Source organism: Passer domesticus, chromosome 3 (genome assembly GCF_036417665.1).
Source record: "Passer domesticus isolate bPasDom1 chromosome 3, bPasDom1.hap1, whole genome shotgun sequence".
Lineage (NCBI taxonomy): Eukaryota > Metazoa > Chordata > Aves > Passeriformes > Passeridae > Passer > Passer domesticus.
Window position 1 is genome coordinate 57,597,992 of NC_087476.1, and position 21,469 is coordinate 57,619,460.

The window sequence follows — 21,469 nt, forward strand, 5'->3', positions numbered from 1 at the left end:
TGCTTTATAGAGCTGAAGCTACCAAGTCTTTAAAAAGTTAAAGCTTTTGTATTTTTGCTTTAGCATGCACATAGTTTTCCCAAATCACAAGTCTCATGCCTTTCAGAGGAGTGCTACTCTGAGCTGGCACCACCCTGAACTATTTTGTAAATTGATTAAAAAACCACCTTACCCAACTAATACAGTAAGGAAAGGGCAACTGTCCTGCATGCCACGTCTCATTTTTCCAGGACATGAACTGATGTGCCCTCTAGGGGAAGGTATGTGGTGGGACTGGGAACTAAAAAAAAGAACCATCAAAACCCATCTACCCAAAAAAATCACTGGTGGGATAGCGGTAGGTTGCTAGAAACAGCAACATCATCTCCTCACAAGCACCACACTGCAGCCCTTCCTGCCCTCAGAACTGTGCGTCACCACGTTGCGTGTTCCAAACCAAAATGAACCTCTGAGCTACAAATGCAGCCTCTATCACCTTTTCCTTCCTGTACTATGCATTAGAGATGTTAATTTTGGTCAATCAGAGTGAACAGAGTTGGTTGACTACTAAAGTACTGCTTTTAAGTTAAGGTTTACTTTAGGAGTTCTCAAAATATATCACACTTAGTCTAAGTGGCCCCTTAATGGACTGCTGCCAAAGTCCAAAGTTTGCTTACTCTCCCTTCTTATGTGGGAGACAGATCAAATATTCTGGTTTGTTTGCAGTGAATCAGGAGAAGAAACCTGCAACAATACCTGACAGCTACGCTCTCATCCTTGCATACAAACAGAAAAGTAAGTATTAAGAGTACCCACATCTTCAAAATATTACACATTTTTATTAGCTCTGACACATAAGACTATCCAAAAATCATAAATTTGTTTTCCATTCTGGAAATGGAAGTCTCTAGATGTGCACACCTGTATACTCACCTCAACTTTTTCCTTTCATTTCTGGGTTCATCATGCCAGGTCCACCCAGGGATTCAGGAGCTCTCACAAGATCTCAGTGTCTAACTTGAGCCTCTCGTTGCTGACACTGCTGGAATTCCCTGTTCAGCATGTCCAGCTGTCACTCGCACCATAGCAATGAATTTCAGGCACATGAACAAGATGCTCACAATAATGGCATTTACACAGCTGTGTCTTTGAGATGCACTTGCCTCCAACTCAGACTGCAACTCTGCATTACCATTATGAACAGGAATTCCACAGCCAGCTTCATACAGCATGTATCTACCAACTGGAATATGTCCAAACCTCTTTGGTTCATGAAAAATGAAAAAGTTTACCCCTAAGCAGAACTACAGTTGGCTGCACTGGGAGCAGCTAGCAGGAAGAAGTGTTTCCCAAACAGTGGAAGATGGATAGAAATTAAAGGTGGTTTAGTTACAATTACCACTGTTCAGCAAAATCTAAAATTATTACCTGGATGGTTACTGCAGATTCAGATAATAAGTGGCATGTAGAAGCAGTTAAGTAATGAAAAATGAGAATTTAGATTTTATGTCAATTGTAAAGTCAGGGCTGTAAACTGAGTACAAACACAACACATGCTGCCTTACCAGAATAACCCTGTAACGCAGGACCCAACTCACCAGTCTGTTTTGCTGCTTGCAGGCAGTCAAGGGAAAAACACCTATTGCAGAATTAATGCCAGAAGGCTTTTGATTTCTCCGACTAACAAGGAAACTACACGTGACAGCATCACTGCTGGCTGTACAGAATTAGTTTACACCAGCTGGACGTATTTTAATATCATTTAACAACTAAACCCGTGATGATCTTAACCTCTTGCTCAAACTCCACTAACTTCATTGACTGTTCCAGCACGAGGGTTGCTGTTCCACATCTCAGCCTTTGCACAGGTTCTAGAACAATAGTTTAAGGGTAGAATTCTCTAAGATTTAAAACTATCTGTGTAACTGCATCCCGTTTGTCCCATTTTCAAGTTCTCAACACCTCTGACTCACTTAGCAGGGCTACCTTGGGGGGTTTATTGACACAAAAGCAATTTTTCAACAGTACCTACTGATGAAAAGAGTCCTAGTATTAAAATAATTTTAAAACTTTGAAAATCAAATCAGATACCATCAGCATTTGAGAAAAATGTGTGATTTCTGAGCTAGTTCGAAGACAGCTATGCAGAACTTGCATTTTAAAAAAAAATTTATTTAGACATCTGTTGCTCTTAAATTACAAAAGTTAAAAAGAGCACGCAGTGCACTGACACATCACCGATTACTTCTAAAGCTGTTTTAAGACATAAGGTGGTTTCTTCAAGAGAACACAACTCAACAGGATCCAAACTCAACTATCCATTTCTCGTATTTCTCAATGTCCGCAGCAGAAACAGATTTAGAAACTTTCTTCAAAGCTATTTCAAAGTCTTCCATAGTTGTTGGCATGTGCATTTCATCTCGGGGAAGATTTCTGATTTCTTCTGGGGTCAAGCCTTCAATACGCCTCCTCATGGCCATCAGTGATGCATCTCTAGTCGGGAGGGTAAGAAAATAAAATCATTAGTCAATGCAGGATGGTGAGTTCAGTTGTTTGAAAGGCTCAACATGGCATTCCAGTTAAGCTGCTGCATTCAAAGAGATTCAATAAAGAACTGTAAACTTTTATGGGAAGATCTCCAAGTGCTTGTACAAGCCACAATACCATGTTATCCATATTTTTCAAACATGGCATTATCCTCACCAGATATCTAAACGGCTACTATTCACAGGCTAGGCAAAAGAGGTAAAGACAAACTGGTTTAGCTGATGTCACTGCATGCCTATGATGTAGCTGCTGTTTATAGTATTTTTAAACAGGAACAATGCAATAACAATTTCACTCCTCCTTGACATAGAAGGAGTAGCTGAAGTGTTTTGAATGTTTCCTGGTTTGAACAGGAATCCCACTTCAAAGACAGGAGTCAACATTATCTACCTCCAACCTGTACACTCAAGAGCTAAATGTTAAGTAACAAAATCTGTTCTGTCTGTAGCTGCTCAAACTTCTGGCCTTAATGAGCACTGACTGCTTTTACAAGTGTGTAATTTTCTTTAGTGTTAGGTTTGAGTACATTTAGATTTCCAGCAGTAAATCTGGTAGCAGCAGCAGGTGATGAGCTGGCGAGGTGATAATTAGGTAACACTGGAAGGCTGAAGTTCCTGCTAATTCATTGTTATAGATCTTACAATAACAATTAAATGCTGTTAATCTGTCTAGCAGTAAAAAAGATGGAATATTTTCATCTCGGTGATACCACAATAGTAAATTGTGCTATGTCAGAAGGTGAGATTCCAAAGAGAGAAAAACTTACACGTTGCCTTCCAGAAGGATTTAGAAAAATGGTTTGAGCATATTCTGTTTCAGTACCATCCCCTCCCACTAAAGGAAACCATAACTGTCACACTTCAGGAATTTACTAAATAATTCACAGAATCACAGAATATTCCAAGCTGGAAGGGACCCACAAGAATCATCGAGTCAAACTCTTAAATGAACAGCCTGTACAGGGACTGAACCACAACCTTGATATTATTAGCACCATGCTCTGACTAACTGGGCTAATCTCAGTGTTAATTAATAAATAAAAATCTCTTCATACAGGAACTAAAATTTTAGAACAACCAAAAGATTGCCTTGTTGAACTCCATCTCAACCAAATATCACCACGCTTCACTGTTACAACATCATTTGTAAACCATAAGCTACACAATGGGGAGAGAGGACATTCCATGCATCTAATTTGCTTCCAGACAGCAGTTAAAAAAACCAGAAAAGTCCAGCAAAAACAATCCAGCCAACCAACAAGCCCATCATACCTTAATGCACTGACAGAACTGAAGTGCAGCTGCCACCACTTCCTTTTGTAAAGTCATTTTATGGACAGTCCAGTATTCCAAACTGAACTCCTGGTGCTTTCTCAAATGCACTCTTGGTGCCTGAAGAAGCACCAAAGCTCTATGCAAAACACTGGCAGCCACCCACTGGAAGATACAGCAGGGGCCAGTTCTGTTCTAAAAGCCTTTCAGCATTGACAGTCCACCCAAATTCAGTGATTCAAAGTTAGTTCCTACTCACATCTGATCTGCAATTTGGATGCATTTTGTATTTCCTGAATTTTAAAATGAAGGTTCACCTTCATTTCTCCCTGGTTATATGCTGACTGCTAGGAACTGTAGTGTTACCTCTGTCTGGTTTTCACTCTGGCTCAGCGAACTTTGGACTTCACTTCAAATTCTTTAAGATAAGAGGGTAATTTCGGTAAACCAGAGCTCTTGGTCCACTTTTTCTTATGTTTTGCTTGTGTCACTAGCAAGGACTGACACAGTATACAGGTTTGAACTTTACTCTGCTTATATCCTGAGAGCCTGAACCATAAAAAAGCACTTTTAAATCATCCACGTCTTTTTGTCTCAGTGTAAATGAAGCCATCATATCCAAGACCTATTTCTCCAGACATCATGAACAAAGTGTAAATACACAAGTTAATGTAAGTACTTTCTTAGTGATTTCAAACTATGTACAGCCAAATCTCAGTTCATCTGGATTTCTGCTTGCTGCCACCTCAGTCATGGCTTCAGAGACTGCCACAAATAGAAGATTCAGATGTTTCTTTTTGGTTTTTTTAATGTTTGCCTTTTTTTTATTTTATAGTATTTGTACAAAGGGGGTTTTTGTTAAAACAAAAGTAATTGTGCACAAATACACACAAATTTCACTGAAAACATTACAAGTATTTTCATTTCTAAAATAAGTGTATTGATATTCAGCATAAAATTAATTACAAAAAACAAACACTGAACAGACTGAAGGAGACAAACTGCAGCTGAAGTGCACAAAGCAGCAGACCAAATAAACTCTCTTTCATGTAACATGAACCTATTAGCACAAACTCCTTTCAAAGCAGAACCAAAGATCAAAAGAACACCAGAAATCCATCTCACAAACCTACAAATGAAACAAATCTCCACAACACAGATTCAGAACAACTAACGTACCATTCTCTTCCCAGACACTGCGCAAGGTTTGTTCAGGAAACTCTACTCAGGCTCCGAAATTTTAGCCCAGCCTGCAGTGGCCCTGCTGCCAGAGCCTTTGGTGGCAGCTTTGTGTACAGGCTGCTTGCTTTCATCCCTGTGGCACAGCACCTGGTCCTCCCAGCTGTGCTGGCACGCGTCTGCAGAGCCACGTTAAAAATCTGGGCAAGAAACAGATCCGCGTTTGAGGGAGCGGCCAGGAGATGCTTTCACTCCAGCTCTCTCACCCTGCTCAAAGCCCACAGAAGTTGGGCTGGAACAGCCAGGAGATCAAGCCTTGCCCTCCCACACTTCAGTGCTACCTCCAAAGCCTGAAAGCAGCATTACAGGTGCTCATCAGATGACAACAGCATCTGAAACAGCTTCAGTTCTCTGTCCCGTACCGCAGATCTCAGAGCTTCCACTGCCACAGCTGTGCCAGTGCAAGTCTTCTGATGTAAACAAACCAACTTGTCCCTTAACAGATCAGTCCTCTCCATCCCTTTCCAATTTTTCAAAGAAAATGCAAGGGAAGAACTAGAACATATTTTTAATCAATTATTTCAGGAATCTAGGCTAGAGAATAGGCCCACAAACAACTGTATGCCAGCAGTACCAAGGATTCAGGGAAATGAAGGAGATAGCAGAAAACTTTAGTCAGTCTCATCACAAAAACCAATGTGATGAGTACACAGCTCTTGTACCATCACACAAGACTACAGCTTTTCCATGTCATGAGAGAAGAAAACTCCATGTTTTTACTTTAGTTATTCCAGTGTCTATCACTGTTGCCTCTCACATATGGATTTCTGCAGAAGTCATACAGCCCAAGCAGAATGACTGCAACTCCACAAGTTAAAGCTTACCATCCTCTGGATAATCCCCATGCATGGAATTTAGTCTATATGAAAGAAGGTGGAATTTTACCTAAATCACAGCCTCTTAGATTGCAACTACTCTTCAAATGGAAATGTAGGTACATATTAATGCAGTATTTCACCTTTTAGCCATACATAAAAGACAAGTTACAGTCCATTTTTATCCAATAGCTTTAATCATGTAAACTGGCCACCTTACAAACAGTTTTCCCAAAGTCTGCAGCAGTAGTAACACAAATGATGCAATGTCAGCTTACCTGCATACATTGGTAATGTCTGCACCTGAATAACCCTCCATTTTCTCAGCTATATTTGCAAGGTCAACATCATCAGCCAGTTCCAGCTCTCGCAGATTTATTTTTAGGAGTTCCTCTCTACCTTTGGCTAATCACAGAAAAAAAAAAAATTGAGTCTGTACAATTTGCTTTCTGAAGATAAACAATAAATTGAAAGAGGATAAGAGGGAAGGATGAGGAAAAGGATGCTGTACTTGCTACAAGGGTAAATGTTCATGTTTAGATTTAAGCCGGTCCTGAATCCATAAGTGAATTTGCATACATGTACCAATTAGATTTTTTAACCAAGTGATCAAAACTAAAGGAATGTTGATAAAAGTTTAGATTTTAGAATTTTTAAACACTCCTCTCCCCAATTCTTCATACCTGATGGTAAAGGAATGTAAATTCTCTTTTCTAGTCTCCGTCTTAGGGCTTCATCAATATCCCAAGGAAAATTAGTAGCAGCAAGTACCATGACCATCTTAGAAGGATCATCATTTTCAGCAGCCCCACCAACACCTGCAGTGCAGAAAAGAAGAGGTAAAATATGCATATGTTTTTTGAAATTTCATGTACAGAGAAAACAGTTCTGCAGTATTAAAGCAGAACTGTACTCTACTGCACTTTAATGAGCCCAAGCATAGTAGAATCACGAAGTGCAACAGAGTTCACTTTTTCATCTCTGTGACAGTCTGCAAGTATAAATGGAAGCCTGGTTTAAACGGCAGCAGGGGCATAGGGCACTGCTCAGACCAGGAAGTTCCTTTCTATCATGGCCAGAATGGTTTTACAGCAGAGTTGTTTGTACTTCTGCCACAACAGTGGTTCAATTTTCACAGCAACATCTTGTAGCAGCCTGTGAGGAAACAAAACAATGCCCAACACCATCACCACACCAAAAACCAACATCCCCCACAGTATTCACCAACAGCCACACTAAAGCAGAATGACTCCTCTACAAGGTGTCTTCACTTCTGAAGTCAGGCCAAAGGTTTCTCATGTACAAGTGGACTGTGCAAACTGCTGAAGTGAATGTTTAAATTTGGTAGACTAAATCACAACTTCTTAGAGACAGAGAGAACACCTCAGTTTCTAACCACTATGAATCTGCTAGAAGGAGAAGGTAATTTTGTTAAAGTTCAGTACAGTTATTCTCTGTACCTACTGGTTTTGGTTAGAACAACATGATTGGGCTGTGGGATAGCTGCTGTACCTAGTTTGCCTGAGAGTCTGCTTATAAAACACAATTTATTATTGCCTAAGTAAAAGGATTGAAATAGTTCTTACTAATAAAATCAGATTATGTACATACTTGATATGAGAACAGTATTAGAGCTCTTTAAAGACAAAAATAAAAGGGTACCAACATCAGAGAAGGAGAAATAAATATGCAAATCTTCTGACTCATGGAATTCTATCACAAAGCAGTCCATAGATTAGCACTTCTCAGTAGTTCCTTTCCTTCTCTCTGCTCCCCAGAATATAAAATGAAGGCCTCTGTAGCAACTCTGCATTGTTACCTACTTTTGAACGTTGTTGATTTGTGAAATTTTAGCCACATTTGTAGTGAAATCAGTGTTTGAAAACGAGAACTCTCTCAACCACTTCTATAAAATAGATCTTCACTTGTTATTTGTATTTTTAGGAGAAAGAGATCCCAAAGAAGTGAAATGCAATGCTGCCTTTGAAGTTTAAATAAAAATAGGTAACAGTTCTTTTGAAGCACTTTTTACTTAATTTTGAAGAAGTGAGTGATATGCCAGGCAAACTCTGAGAGAAGTAGGTTTTTTTTCTAATGCTCTTTTGAAATTTCTTGTATTTTCCACTGAATCTTCCTTATTCTGGGTCACTAATACAAGATCATAGCTCAGAGGCCAAAAGACTGTTAAATAACGTCACTTGTAGTGTTTAACCCATTTCATGTAAGGCTTTTGAAAAACTGCTTCTGAAGAACGAAGTTTTCCTTGTTTTTTTTGGTCCCTCAAGTTTCCCTCAGTCCAGCAGTTCCCAGGGATCAGGTTACTTACCATCCATCTGAACGAGCAGCTCTGCCTTCACACGTCGGCTGGCTTCGTGCTCCTCCGAAGTTCCCCTGCGGCTACAGATGGAGTCTATCTCATCAATAAATATGGTTGTGGGGGCATAGAATCGAGCCTGAGGAAAGCAAAAGATAAAGCAGAAGCTGAAACAGCATTTCACTCCCATTTATGAAGTAGCAGCATATTCAGAGCAGAGTAATGATGTATTTAGCCCAGCTCCTAGGTATCAAAGGGTTCCCACCCTTTCCTCTCTTGGACCCCAGCCCTCAGGTACAGAGCAGCTGTGCATTCATCCAGAGCCTTTGAGTAGAAGGGCTTTTGGCTAAGTACTGTAGTTGTTAGGGCTAAAAACAAACATTTTATAAGCTATACACAGTTTCCCACATTAGGAGTAACATTTCAAACTGGAAAGTCATCACAGATTGCTCGAATAGTATTTTGGTTAAAGCCAGGATGAATGTTAAGCTGGGACATCATGACATGGAGCCTGTCCAAGAGATAGGTGAACTGCAAAATAAGTGACCTTTTTGAAAACAAGAGCATTAAAAGACAAGGATCCAGGATAATAAAAGCTATTGTATGAGAGCAGTTGACATGCTGTGCATTGTGTTATCTGCATTTCTGACCAATCACATTAAATGAGCTGGTGTCCTGCCTAACAAACTGTAATGTAAAAGATCTTTTACTTCCTGCCTTTTCTGATTACTGTAATTGCAACTCTGCTGTCCCCTTCAGTAGTAGGCACCTTAGCAAACACTGCACAACACCTGGTAAGACATGGGAAAAAAAAAAAACCACAACTATTTTCTGAGCCCATTTCAAGTATTATGTGCTCTACATGAAACCAACTACAGTTTGGGAGGCCACTTCTTTTAAAGGCCACAAACAAAAAACCACCCACAAAAACAACAAAGCACACAACCTAAATAGGGTTCTCACCCAGAAAACAATTAATTCCATCCCTAGATTTCCATTCAAGTACGTTCTGCAGCACTCACCAGCTTATAGTGAGCTACCTCTAATGTAGCAAGCTAACCCTGAAAATAAAAGATGACCTATTTTTCAGCTTTTACAAATCCATTTAGGAATAATCTTGAAATGCAAATGGGCAAATCAGAAATGCCCCAAGCATTCAAAGCTTGGAGAGCTGTTTATATATGCTCTAAGTTTGAAACCTTGGTAAGGTTTCACTGTTCCAGAGGTGATTCTACTTCATTATCTCCCTATTCATGTTCAGAAACTTAAATCACCATTTCAAACAGCAGACGAACAAGTTTCTCAGATTCTCCTCTGTATTTTGAGGTAAGTGTGGAAGAAGAAACGTTGAAAAAAGTTGTCTTGCATTCAGTGGCTACAGCTTTTGCTAGGAGGGTCTTTCCAGTACCAGGAGGACCAACCATCAGCACACCCTATTAAAATGAAAAAGAACCACTTTTAGGACAAGAATCAAAACAGAGAATTTTAGAGTTTATTTAGTGTAATAGTAAACTACTGGATGCAAATTTTCCCTTGAAAAGTAATTCAAAGGTAAGGAATTCATGTCATTGCTTACTTGCAAACACCTAGCTGAAGACAGTGTGCAGGTATCTGACTGACATCTTTACTTTGTTGTTATATACAATAAATTTTGTTACTAAAATGCAGGAAGAATTTATTTAAACTGTAAAACATTTGAAATGTCTTGTTCTGCCAAAATCCAGTCTGAAAATCCTACTTACGATCACAGGAGCAGATTTTTTCATACCTTCCATGGTCTCCTAATCCCCTTGAAGAACTCTGGCATCCACATTGGTAAAACTACAGCTTCCTTAAGCAGCTTTTTGGCTTCTACTAAATCAGCAATGTCATCCCTGACAAGAAATAGAAAGTTGTTTGAGAGATTCAGACAGCAAGCAAAAGAATCACTCCACAGCTCAAAAACCTGCACAATTAAACTTATTGCTACACATTGGTTTTCCCATAAACCTAATTAATTTTCCTGAATTATTTACATTCTAATGGCAAAAGCCTGTAATGGCTACAATTGACATCTGCCTGGCAGGGCACCACTGTCAGTATTCAGAGAAAGACAAGCAGAAGAAAGCAGGCTGGTTAAACTTAGGTTAACTACCAATTATGCTTTCTTGTTTTGCTGAGAGGTTGGATGTCCCTGAAACTTAAATACCATCTTTCATTATTACAAGAACAACCTGCTGAAGACCAGTAAATGGGGCAAATTAAACAAAATTTTTAGAATTATTTTATAGAGTTATGAAAATATTAATTCTTAGATACTTTCAAGGAAGTAAGACCAGCCTATAAGGTAACTTTTAGGGCATTACTCTTATCAGCATGTGCCCAATAACATTTTGGTTTCAAAACACATCTATATGAAGAACTAGTTTAAAATCTGAAGTCATAATTTAAGATTCAGTATAAAAACCAAAACATACATTTAAATATTAAACTGAAATACAAGGCAGTTGCATGCATACAAAGTATTTTGTGGGACTGTCTGGTTTTTTTTTTAAAGCCTACTTTATTTGCCAGAAGAATTTTGCTCATTTAATCCTCACAAAACCACCTAAGCTTGGAAACATTTGGAACACAAAACAACCTTTATATAAGGTTTAATATTTAACATGTTTATGTAAAGGTATTGGCAAAGGATTATATTTTACATTAGTGGCCACATTACATCCAGCAACATTTCAAAGCGTTCCTATATTGACATCTTTGTTAATCAGTTTTCTGTCTTGATATGCCCCAGAGTAGCAAAACAGATTTTCAAATGAAGAGACACTGACAGAAATTAGAAACTTTTACACTGCAAAAAAGTATCTCAAAAATTCATCTTAAGACTCTCAGAAAATTTTGAGAAGCTTTGTATTGCCAAGTTGGACAGGACTTTAGACACCCTGATTTAGAGAAAGATGTCCCTACCATGGCAGGGGACTGCTTTAGCTGATCTTTAAAGGTCCACCCAGCCCAAACTATTCTATGAATCTATGCGTGGAAAAAAAAATGTTTGAGCTCTAGAAGTATTTTACTATCTAAAAAGTTTAGTTGCCTATTTAAAGGCAGTAAGGAAAACCTGTATGTACTTTTCATATGTAAAATACTTTTTTATATGTTAAAATACTTAATTCTTGTCATGTCATGTGATAGGAAACAGAGAGCTGAAGAGACTAGCAGCAGTACTCAAACTTACCATCGGATGTTGGGATTCTGAGAAATTATATCTCTTTCCAAAGCTTCTACTAAATCTTTGTCATATCCAGTACTATCAAATTTCTTTGGTTCAGACTCTGAAATCTCAGATGTGGATTTGTTCTACATATAAAGGATATAACAATGTAAATACATAAAACGGTCATGCTACTAATGAATTTAACCACAAGTCCACAACAGCATCATATTTTTAGAAGATGGCAACATAAACCAGCATGAAAATCATGAAGCATCCATATTACAGCTGCACTGCAGGATGGATCTGTGTGTTTCACCCACATTTCTGTACTGCCCTGGTTCCATTTCCTTCTCCCCAAAGCCAGCATGTTGTACTGATGCAGTTTCTTTGTTTTGGTACCTAATGAAAACTGCATGCACCCATCCCAGTGTAACAGCTTCTGCCTCTTCTCCCACAGAAATCTGAAACTATCTGAGACACAGCAGGGGAAAATTATGTGTAAGACTGGACCACAAAGTGTCACACTGAGAGTATCCCAAATTCTCTAAGTGTCACAAATATGCCATGTATGTGGGACACAAAAAAAAAAAAAAAAAAAAAAAATTAAGCATGACTTGCCTATGTAGAATGAGAATGGTGATCTGCAGGGAGACCACAGGGGTAAAACCAGAGCTAATTAACTGATACAGTAGCATGGACATGAACAGCAGAGAAGCAGCTCTGCAGCAGAGGCAAAGCAAAGAAGCTACATAGTTGAAAGGGCTCAAACAGCAGAGACCATGCAACTGGAAGGAAATAAAATGCACTAGACATACCCTGGTTTTATACATTTAACAGCAAGCACTGGTGATGACAGAACAACTGTAAAAGAGAAAAAGAGACCTCTCCTGTCTCTCTGTGGGTATATTCTGATGGAGAGAGGATTATCACTCAAAGGCAATCTAATTTAGCTTCTAATAGAAGTAGTAGCTTACACAGCTAAATTCCACCTTGTAGATTATACTACCTCCACAGGCCATGACACCTTGCCACAACTGAAGGCTGCTGAAGCTAACAAACTATTGCATGGATATTTGATTTATTTAGACCCTGGAAAACTATGAATCTGCTGTTTCCTGTATGGTCTCTTACCTTGGTCATCTGCTAAATTTATGGAGACCAGAGCACAAAGGAAAAATTAAAGCACTCTGATTGCCAAGAACAGATAATCGTTCAAGTATGCTGGGGTTTTGTTCATTTACAACTGAAGAAGGTATGGAGCTAGCAACATATCTCAAAAGAAAAAAAAAAGAAACAAAAAAAAAGGCAAGGGTCTCATTTAAGGATTAAGTAAATCTTGATATGCTTTAGAAGAGGCAAGTCAATCTTGGTTTAATTATACTCAAAGTAATTATGCCACAAGGACGTTCCATGTGAATGAGCTCCACTGGGCTCTGCTTCAGAAATTCAGTGGTATCATTTTAAACAACTGCCTTCAAGCTGCTGTAAACATGTCACAGAATCACAGAATGGGTCAGGCTGGAAGAGACCACAGTGGGTCATCTGGTCCAACCTCCCTGCATGAGCAGCATCACCCCAGAGCACATGGCACAGAATTGTGTCCAGACAGTTCTTGAGTATCTCCAGTGAGGGAGACTCCACAGCCTCTCTGGACAATCTTCCAGTGTGTGGTTACCCATACAGTAAAAAAGTGCTCCCTCATGTTCAGGTGGCACTGCCTACGCATCTGTTTCTGCCTGCTGCCTCTTGTCCTATTGCTTGGCACCACCAAGAAGAGCCTGGAAATACCCTCTTGGCACAGACCTTCAGATATATTTACCAGATCCCAACTTCCCAGAGCGATTGCTTGTTTTTAATTAATCCATAACCAACATTGTGCACAAAGAAAAGACACCTTACAAGGTGAGATTCAAATCTGCACGCTGACATGAACGGAAGAAACATTTTATAGGCATGTCATTTCATAACACAGTAGTAAGAAAGCACAACTGAGTATCTCAACTCCGTGAAGCTGTTTTCAAGTTTACCTTTTCCTCTTTTCCTTTATTTTGCTGATCCTTTTTTTCCCGGCTGCGGACTGCCTTCCCTTTATCGCTGGGGTTCCGAGAGGAGGGGCGGTGCGAGCCCCTGCCAGCCGCACTCACACGGTTATTGTGCCCTCTGCAATCACTGCACGGAGCAGACAGACGCTTCCTGGGTCCTGGCGAAGGTCTAATTAGTTGTAACATATGCAAAAAGCCTCAGTGTAAAGCCCATGGTGAGCACCACATAACCAAATCAACTGGTTACAAACTGAAAAGCCATTTGGCTCAAGATAAAAATCTCCATGTCAGAAACAAGACAGGTATTTTTAGAGAGTGACTAAAAATCCATTTTCCCTGTGCCACAAGCTCAGGGTCCACCTGCTTAAAACAAAGGCCTTGCTTTGTATATGTCATCAGTAGAAGTAATACGGAGCTCATGAAAAATTAAAAAGCAAACAATAATTTGACAATACAATTAAAGTAATCTAACAGCCACTTTCTGTCAAAATGCACAGCTCTGTGTCTGCTTTGCACATACTCCTGTCCCCTCCTTCATGCTACCACTGGCACGTGTTAGAACCTCCAGTGAACCAGGTTAGACAGCTACTCAAGAAAAAAGGCGAAGAAAACCAAACAAAAACCACTAGACACACAGAACAATGTCTTTAGCATCCTGAAGCAGCTAATTAATGCCAACAGAGACAAAAGTGAAATAAAAACTCAAAACCAAAAACCAAACAACTCAGGCAACAGTGTGTGGGGGGAAGACCCTTGACATTAGTCAGAACTATGTAAGACAAAACCTCCAGAAGATTCACCTGACACCTCCTTCACCACAAATGGTGTCAAGCTGCTGGTGTGAGTGTTACACAGCTAAGCTCAAGAACAAAAATTACACCACAACAGGCTGAAGTCCAAGCACACTTTGTCCTGATAAATATTAATTTAGGTCTTCAGGTTTCCTCTTACCTACGTTCAGCAGGTACTGGCAAAGACCAGACTTCTGCATCGTGAGCTGGTAATTCTTGTTGTGAGGCTTTCAATGGAGTATTGTCTAGTTTAAAACTCTCCAGTGTTTTCATTATATCTTTCACATGCTTAGCTTCCACACTTATCTCCTGCCAAACCTGATTTAAAAAAAAAAAAAAAGGTAGATTAAGCACATTGGAAATAGGTTTGTAACAGTCCTGTGTTCAAGCCCATGAAATGCCTGGATGGATTCCACAGGTTTAATGAGCTACCTAATTCTACTTCAATAAACAAGAATTACGCACATTAGATATTAAGGAGGTTTTTCTGCCTTCCTCAGCACATTTAAAGAACAAAGAGATTTTGGATTTAATATCAAAGAGACTTTTGAAAAATTTTGCAGATTAAACAGGTACAACAGAACCTAATAGACTAGATATCACAAGTATCAACCTAATAGGCAGAATATCAATAAAAAACCAGAGGGTTTTTGTTGAGGACAAATTGTCAACTTGCTGCTAAGGACAATGTTAGTCCCACTTAAACACTGAGGGAAATAAGACCCTAAAGACACCAGTCTAAAAAACTTGAGTGTAACAGGCATACTCATCAGCACAGCTGTTAGGGCAGACATTTCACTTGCTCCTCAGAGCCATGTTCCACTGACTGTTCTGCCATTGTCAGACAAAAGTCATAAAGATGACTTAAACAAGTCTATATAACAAAAAAGAAGCCTATAAATAACAACACTAGTTTATGAGAGAACGGGGTAAGTCTTTTTATGGCACTTTTTCAGGGACATTTTGAGGGAAAAGCATTGAAATAGCAAGAATTGCCATTTACCTGCTGCCATTTCTGTTGCAGATAGGTATCTCTCACAGAGTACAGATACTTATTCATCTGATCCAGAACTCCCTGGTAGTAGACCATTGCAGAGTCATAGTTCCCCAGTAAGGCATATTCACGGGCCAGCTTCACATTCTCAATGATCATAACAAGGCTCATGTTCAACATGAAGCTGAAAAAAATTATGAAATATTAAGGAAGTAAAAAACCAACCCAGGGTTGAAACAATTTTTTCCAAGTATTTTCATATGCTTATTACCTCGTTTGGCATATCAAAACATAGAAGCTGAGAAAACACTGGTTTCAAAAAAAAATGTCCTAAAATGAATGTCATACATATAAAAAGAAAATTTATATTCTATTAGTAGAAATTAAGCTTTTCACTTCACAGCTTTGTTTCATCATGGAGATTCTGTCAAAAAGCCAATGTAAGATATGCAGATTTAAATGCATTATTACAAGTCACAGGTGTAATACTGTGTAATACAAAGTTGCATACTCTCCTTACCTCTTTAGTCTACTGTAAGATAAATTAATATTTTACTGTGCCTAGCCTGTCTTGTGTGGTTTAAAAAAAACACCAAACAAGCAAGAAATCAAAGCCCTTCCTCCTAATGCATTATGTTTCATTAATTTTTTTTTCACCTTTACATTCCGTGCATGTGAGTTTTAATAGTCTGATTTTGCCTTGTGGAAAACACTAGTTTTCCATTAGCTTGCTTTTACAATTTTATTTAATTTTTCTTTGAAACAAATATCTACCTTCCATACCCTCCTATCACCTTCATTCTTACAACTACAAAGAAACCCCTGGAAAACATCAAGGCTGCTTAAGTTATCACTGAAAAGTAAGCAAAAGCCACAAATAAACATTTAGTGTGTAACTACCCACTTCATTTAATGCATTTTTCAAACCATGCTGGTTTTCCCTGTCAGTGGTGCTTGTTTGTGGTTTTTTGGAGCAAACATCATAGTCTGTGACTACTTCCACTTTGCAGCCCCAACAGAATCTGCACTTTTAGATTAGAATAGCACAGAAGTATTACTTATATAAGTACAGTAGAAGCAGACTCAATCTTTACAGTGCCATTGTCCAGTTGTCCCACATTATTGTCAGTGTCTTATACACCCCAGCCCCTTCTTCTCTAAGACACTTGTTCTGCCTCTGCTTTTCTTGTCTCTTATACACCAAGAATCTCCCCACTCTCCTCATAATTTCCTAACCACAGAAAACATTAAAATCAGCAAAAAACCACACCTGCAAGAGAGTCATCCTGCTTTCATTTTGGTACCTGCACCCAGTGCCAGGAAGAAGCAACTGCAGACAAGCAACTCCAGCTAAGCCCTGGGATGAAGCATACTTGATACAGATCAACTATTTAAAGAATGTAAGAGGCACTAAATTCACATGCGCAATAAACAGACTTAGGGCTGAATATATTTCAGGACCAGGTCAGGGTCAAGCTCAGACACATTATCAGAGGTTTCAGAAGCCACTCTTTGCACACACCTGCCAACCTATTGCTAAAATGTGAGCTCTCCATTGTAGAGGGGCTGCTAAGTACAAATCAAACATTTTAGGGCTTTCACTCCTTTCTCTGTCCCCTTCCCAAGTAGTTCCACCCACAGAAAAACAGCTCAGGCATTCCTGAGCCAACATCCTCTTCTTTATTTGCTTCCTTCCTCTTCCTTCCCCAGCTTCCATTAGAGCAAATAGCTGCTGTCAAGACTTTGAGTGCAGAAGAGCACAACTCTGGCAGCAGTGGAGCTGCAGACAGGTCTCTGAGAGCCCAGAGCCACCCCTGCAGAGGGGACCCTGGGCGAGCAGGGAACCTGCTATCACACAACCTGTGACACTGTGTAATCTCGCTCCAGACACTCGCCCAGCTGGCCACGATGTCTACAAGCTGATACAGCTAATGTGACCACCAACTACAAGATTAACACGTCCCATGCTAATTAGGCTTTGGAGACACGGTTTGGCTTGGGAGTTTTGTTGGTTTTAACCTCAGGAGAAAGGGCCTGAAGATGTTTGTCAACTGCTGTTAACATCACACAGATGTTAAGAGTTTTCCCTGCTGTATTTAGGAGCGAGCTTTTCCACTCCTGCTCATCCTACCAGATACACCTGTTTGCCTGTCCTGAGAATTCAAACCGATGACTAACACTGCTGAAGTCACAAGTTGAGCAAGGTGCTAATAGACATTTTAAAAATCAAGTAATAGCAAGTTACTAAAACCAAACTAGACTTTTAAATACAGAGGGAAGTTAGAGGTAACTTTTTTCACTGAATGCTGTAGAGCAATCCGAGCAGAAGAGTAAATTTATGTATACAGAAAAAGAAAAAATAAAGTTATAAGAATAGTTTTCATCTGGAAATGTGAAAATAACTAGAATGAGAAAAAAATACACAACAACAAAACTAAGGAGGCTAAGTCAGAAACATATGAAAGCTTGGGACCAAAAGTATAGCACTACACATAATAAAAGAGTCAAGGACATTTTCATGTTAGAAAGGGCAGACAATGTAAGGACAGAAAGCAGAAACAGACATGTAAGCAGACTAAGCCAGCAACTCATGGGAAGAAAAAAAAAAAAAAAGAAGGTGTTCAGTCAAGCTTATAATGCTATTGGAATCTACCTGTGTCATTAGTGCTATTGAAAACACAGAATAATTTGGTTTAAACTAGAAAACAAATTTAATCTGTTGCTTCATCTTGACTCATGAGAGCAAAAGAGCTTGAAGTGGCTTCCAAATACAAGGCTCTCGAGTACAAGAGAGGCAGAAAAAGCAGCTGGCTCTGCTTATGTCTGGACATGCCACTGCTTCTGCCACAACTTCAGGCAGTGTCAGAGCTGATCCACTAATGAGAGTCCATGGGTCTGCTGCACTTGTAAGTGAAGATGGTAAAGCAGCTCTAAGGAGGAAAAAGAAGAGTTACAGTACTAATCTGAAAGTAGACTGGAGTTTGTGGCAGAAGGCGACAATATACTGGGGCAGCTGAGCAGGGTGGAGAACATGAGAGAGGCATGACTACACATGAATCCAGAGTTAAACCAGAACTGAAGGGATTAAAACTCTCACAAAACTAATCCTGCAGTACTTAATAGCTTTTAAAGTATTTACAAATACTTAGCAATGTCACAGGTGTTTACAAATACTTAGTGCTATCACGTAACAGGATGTCAAAGCAGCAGGTCTGCACTTATCAGCCACAACCTTTCCATGAATCATGACCAGTGAAGTTATCTATGTTCCAGCAGCCACTGAAACAGTGAAGAGCTCACAAAGTTTGCAGTGAACAGGATATAAGGAAAATAACCTAAGCACTTTGTCTTGCAAGTTTAATTCTTCACTGTGTACAAACACACAGACTTCACACAAAGAATAATCACTCTTCACACCAGCTGTGGGTATATAAGGTTCCCTGAAATAAACCCACCTCTAGTTACAAAATACATTTTATCATTTGCTCCAAGGACCCAAAATATTTCTGGAGTATAGAACAGCCAAGTTCAGCAAGGGTTGAACCTAACAAAAGTTCAATATCCCTACAGCTTGTGAGAATGAGGTTTTGAAACTTATTTTTGTATTTCATTTGAAAGATACCAGCCTAACCATTATCAAGAAAACCCAGAGGATACTTCATATTTTCCATAATAACTTCAAGAAATCATCAGTGGAAATGACTGTAAGTAATTTCTGCTCACAGTCATACATTAGAATCCAGGAACACTGCATCAATCCTGTAACACAAAGAAGTCCCCCAAACTTAAAAAAATAAGAGATTGATTGATAGTGTGTCAATTACCATGGTGGACCTGCTGACTACAAGGTACAAACCATACATGGAAAATACTTTCAAGGAGTTCTTCACTCCAACCTTAATGTCTGGACTAAGCCAGAGCCTGAATTTTGGCAGAGCACACATGTTTCCATTATTTCAGCCTGCTATACAGGCTCTGACATCAAAGCAACCCTGTAATATTTGCAAAGTTCTCTTGGCAAGCCAGATGAGAAAAGAACACCCCAAAGTAACAGCTTTCAGGAATCAGTTTTTGCTGGTGACACAATGGTCTGCAGCCTTCCACCTTTAATACTCTTCTTCATAACATCCACGGCATGGAACACTTGGGATCAACAAGTGACTGTTCATTACTTGGGAAGGAGAGCTGCCAGGTTTACTGGATACTAAACAAAATGGTTCTCATGCAGTTGCCGTATTTAACAGTAATGGTTAGCAGAAGAAAAACCACCACCAGCAGCCACAAACATAAGCATGGCTGGAAAATAAAAAACATTACAAAATTTAATCATTAGGTAGAGATACACTGGTGGCATGTGATTTTATGTTTTCCAGGCTAAGCCTCTCAGAAGGCTTTACTAAGCAGGCTGCTTTCTCCCCACTTCATGAGGGCCGGCATTCTTTTTAACCATCAATGTTAAATTAACAAATTTCTCTGGCAGTGTAGAGAGGTCCGCGGCTGCACAGATATCTGAAATCGCTGCCTGCAGCTTCTCTCTCTCTGGAGAGAAAACTTGCATCATCGCACATTACTTCACGTTAACAAAACCCCAAAACAACAAGCAGGTGGAGGGTGCAGGCAGGCTGGAAGCAGCGCTCCGTGCCTGGGCCGGCAGGAGCCCAGCCGGGCGGGCTGCTGGCCCTCCGCGCCGGCCGCACACCTGCGGGCAGCGGCAGCCCCGACGGCGCTGCCCCGTGCGGCGCCCAGCACGTGGGAGCCACAGCTCCGGCATCATGAGCTCCGTGGTCGCGGCAGTCGCGACAGCAACCCCCGTGGCCCCTCTGCGGGGGCAGAGCAGCCGGAGCCCGCCCGTGCCCGGGAACCCTCAGGGTGGCCCCGCCACGCGGGGCGCGACCGTCGCCCCTCGTCAGGGGCCCGCCTGTCCCGGCAGCCCGGGCCCGACCCCGCGGGCCCCTCCCGCTCACTTACTCCTGTCCCGAGCTCGCACCCGCGGCAGCTCCTGGCAGCACCAGCCACGACCCCTGCACTTCTTCCGCCCCCTTCCTCCCGCAGCGGCGCTGGCCCCGCCCCGGCCCTGCCCGCCGCCTCCTCCCGCCGCCGCCGCCGGCAATTTTTGAAGGCAAATCCGGCTGCGTCACTTCCAGCCTGGTGGGATGGGGGAGAAGGTCCGCGCAGCCGAACCGACAAGGAGTTGGTGTCTGTTTGGGCGTTATTATTAAAAGCGAAGAGCTGGTTTGGTTCTAAATGCTAAAAAAGCAGCGGGAAAAAAAAAAATTAAAAAGGCGGCGAGAAAAGAGCAACTGCATTGGCCGGGAATCGAACCCGGGCCTCCCGCGTGGCAGGCGAGAATTCTACCACTGAACCACCAATGCTTGCGCCGTGAGCTTTCTTTGCGTTCATAATTTGAAGGTGACAAACACGAATTTTCCTGCCCCGCTGTACCTCAGTTCTTGCCCGGATGGTAGAGGGCGTTCCTTTGGCTATTTCCCTTCCGTAACCCACAAATATGAGATTTGCCGAGTGAATAGCAAGCACCTACTTTTATCTGCCTTTTCTTTGCTTATGCCTTGTCTGCACCTCTCCAAGCTTTCATAGATGGTGTTATTTTGGGGAAGAAAACGCATCTGAGAGTGCTGAGGAAAGCCTGCTGCCGAGCAGAGTCAGACCAGGAAACTGCCCTTCGGTGTCCCTGATGGAGCAGTACCTCGCCACCTGTCTAAATAGACTCAGCTGCTTAGCAACAAATAGGATCTAAAGGTTGGGCACAATGCAGGAGGTTTATGACAGTCCTTCAGGGTGAACTCCAAACCCCCACAGCGTTATCTCATCCTTTAATTAAGTGCATCACATCCATTCTTACTCATCTTGTTATTCTATTTCTACCCATTCTTAAACTTTTAGTCTATCCCTTTAACAAATGTCTATGTTTAAAACAACCACTCCTACGTTACTTCAGCTGTAAAGACACAGCAAGCTGCTGCTGAGTTTCTAAAATTTTAAGTGTATCACATCACCTGGTTGATGAGAGCTGGAGGAATTTCCTTTCTCCCCTTTGTAGGTGGGCTAATGAATAAAGAATGGTGCTGTGCTTCCGCAACCTCCTCCCCAAGTGTAGAAGAATTAGGATAGAATTCAGTCTCTCCAATAACACATTAATTTCTGCATTAGCACTTCGAGATGTGCAGGAATTTTCACAAAGACAAACAGAGATGAAAGCTGTGATACATTGTCCTCTTAAGGAACAGCTTCATAGTATGTAATGTAGGCATAATAAATAATAAACA

General features: G+C 40.6%; 1 protein-coding gene and 1 non-coding gene across 4 annotated transcripts; both read right to left on the bottom strand.

Moving 5' to 3' along the window:
• Nucleotides 1–2,130: 2,130 nt before the first annotated feature.
• Nucleotides 2,131–20,869, bottom strand: KATNA1 (katanin catalytic subunit A1). 3 transcript variants are annotated; one of them, XM_064413287.1, is made up of 11 exons: nucleotides 20,725–20,869; nucleotides 15,195–15,369; nucleotides 14,352–14,509; nucleotides 13,386–13,569; nucleotides 11,380–11,501; nucleotides 9,934–10,039; nucleotides 9,440–9,598; nucleotides 8,178–8,304; nucleotides 6,535–6,669; nucleotides 6,130–6,256; nucleotides 2,131–2,472 (listed from the first exon to the last, which is right to left on the bottom strand). In XM_064413287.1, exons 2-11 carry the CDS (start codon nucleotides 15,363–15,365, stop codon nucleotides 2,274–2,276), a joined length of 1,488 nt encoding a protein of 495 aa, XP_064269357.1. In that variant the 5' UTR covers nucleotides 15,366–15,369; nucleotides 20,725–20,869; the 3' UTR covers nucleotides 2,131–2,273. The 3 variants fall into 3 exon arrangements, with proteins under 3 accessions (XP_064269357.1, XP_064269356.1, XP_064269358.1); XM_064413286.1 differs by lacking the exon at nucleotides 20,725–20,869 and adding an exon at nucleotides 20,154–20,239; XM_064413288.1 differs by lacking the exon at nucleotides 20,725–20,869 and adding an exon at nucleotides 16,456–16,576.
• TRNAG-GCC (transfer RNA glycine (anticodon GCC)) lies at nucleotides 20,487–20,557 on the bottom strand. The gene has a single exon. It is a non-coding gene; the product is annotated as a tRNA-Gly (tRNA).
• Nucleotides 20,870–21,469: the final 600 nt, after the last annotated feature.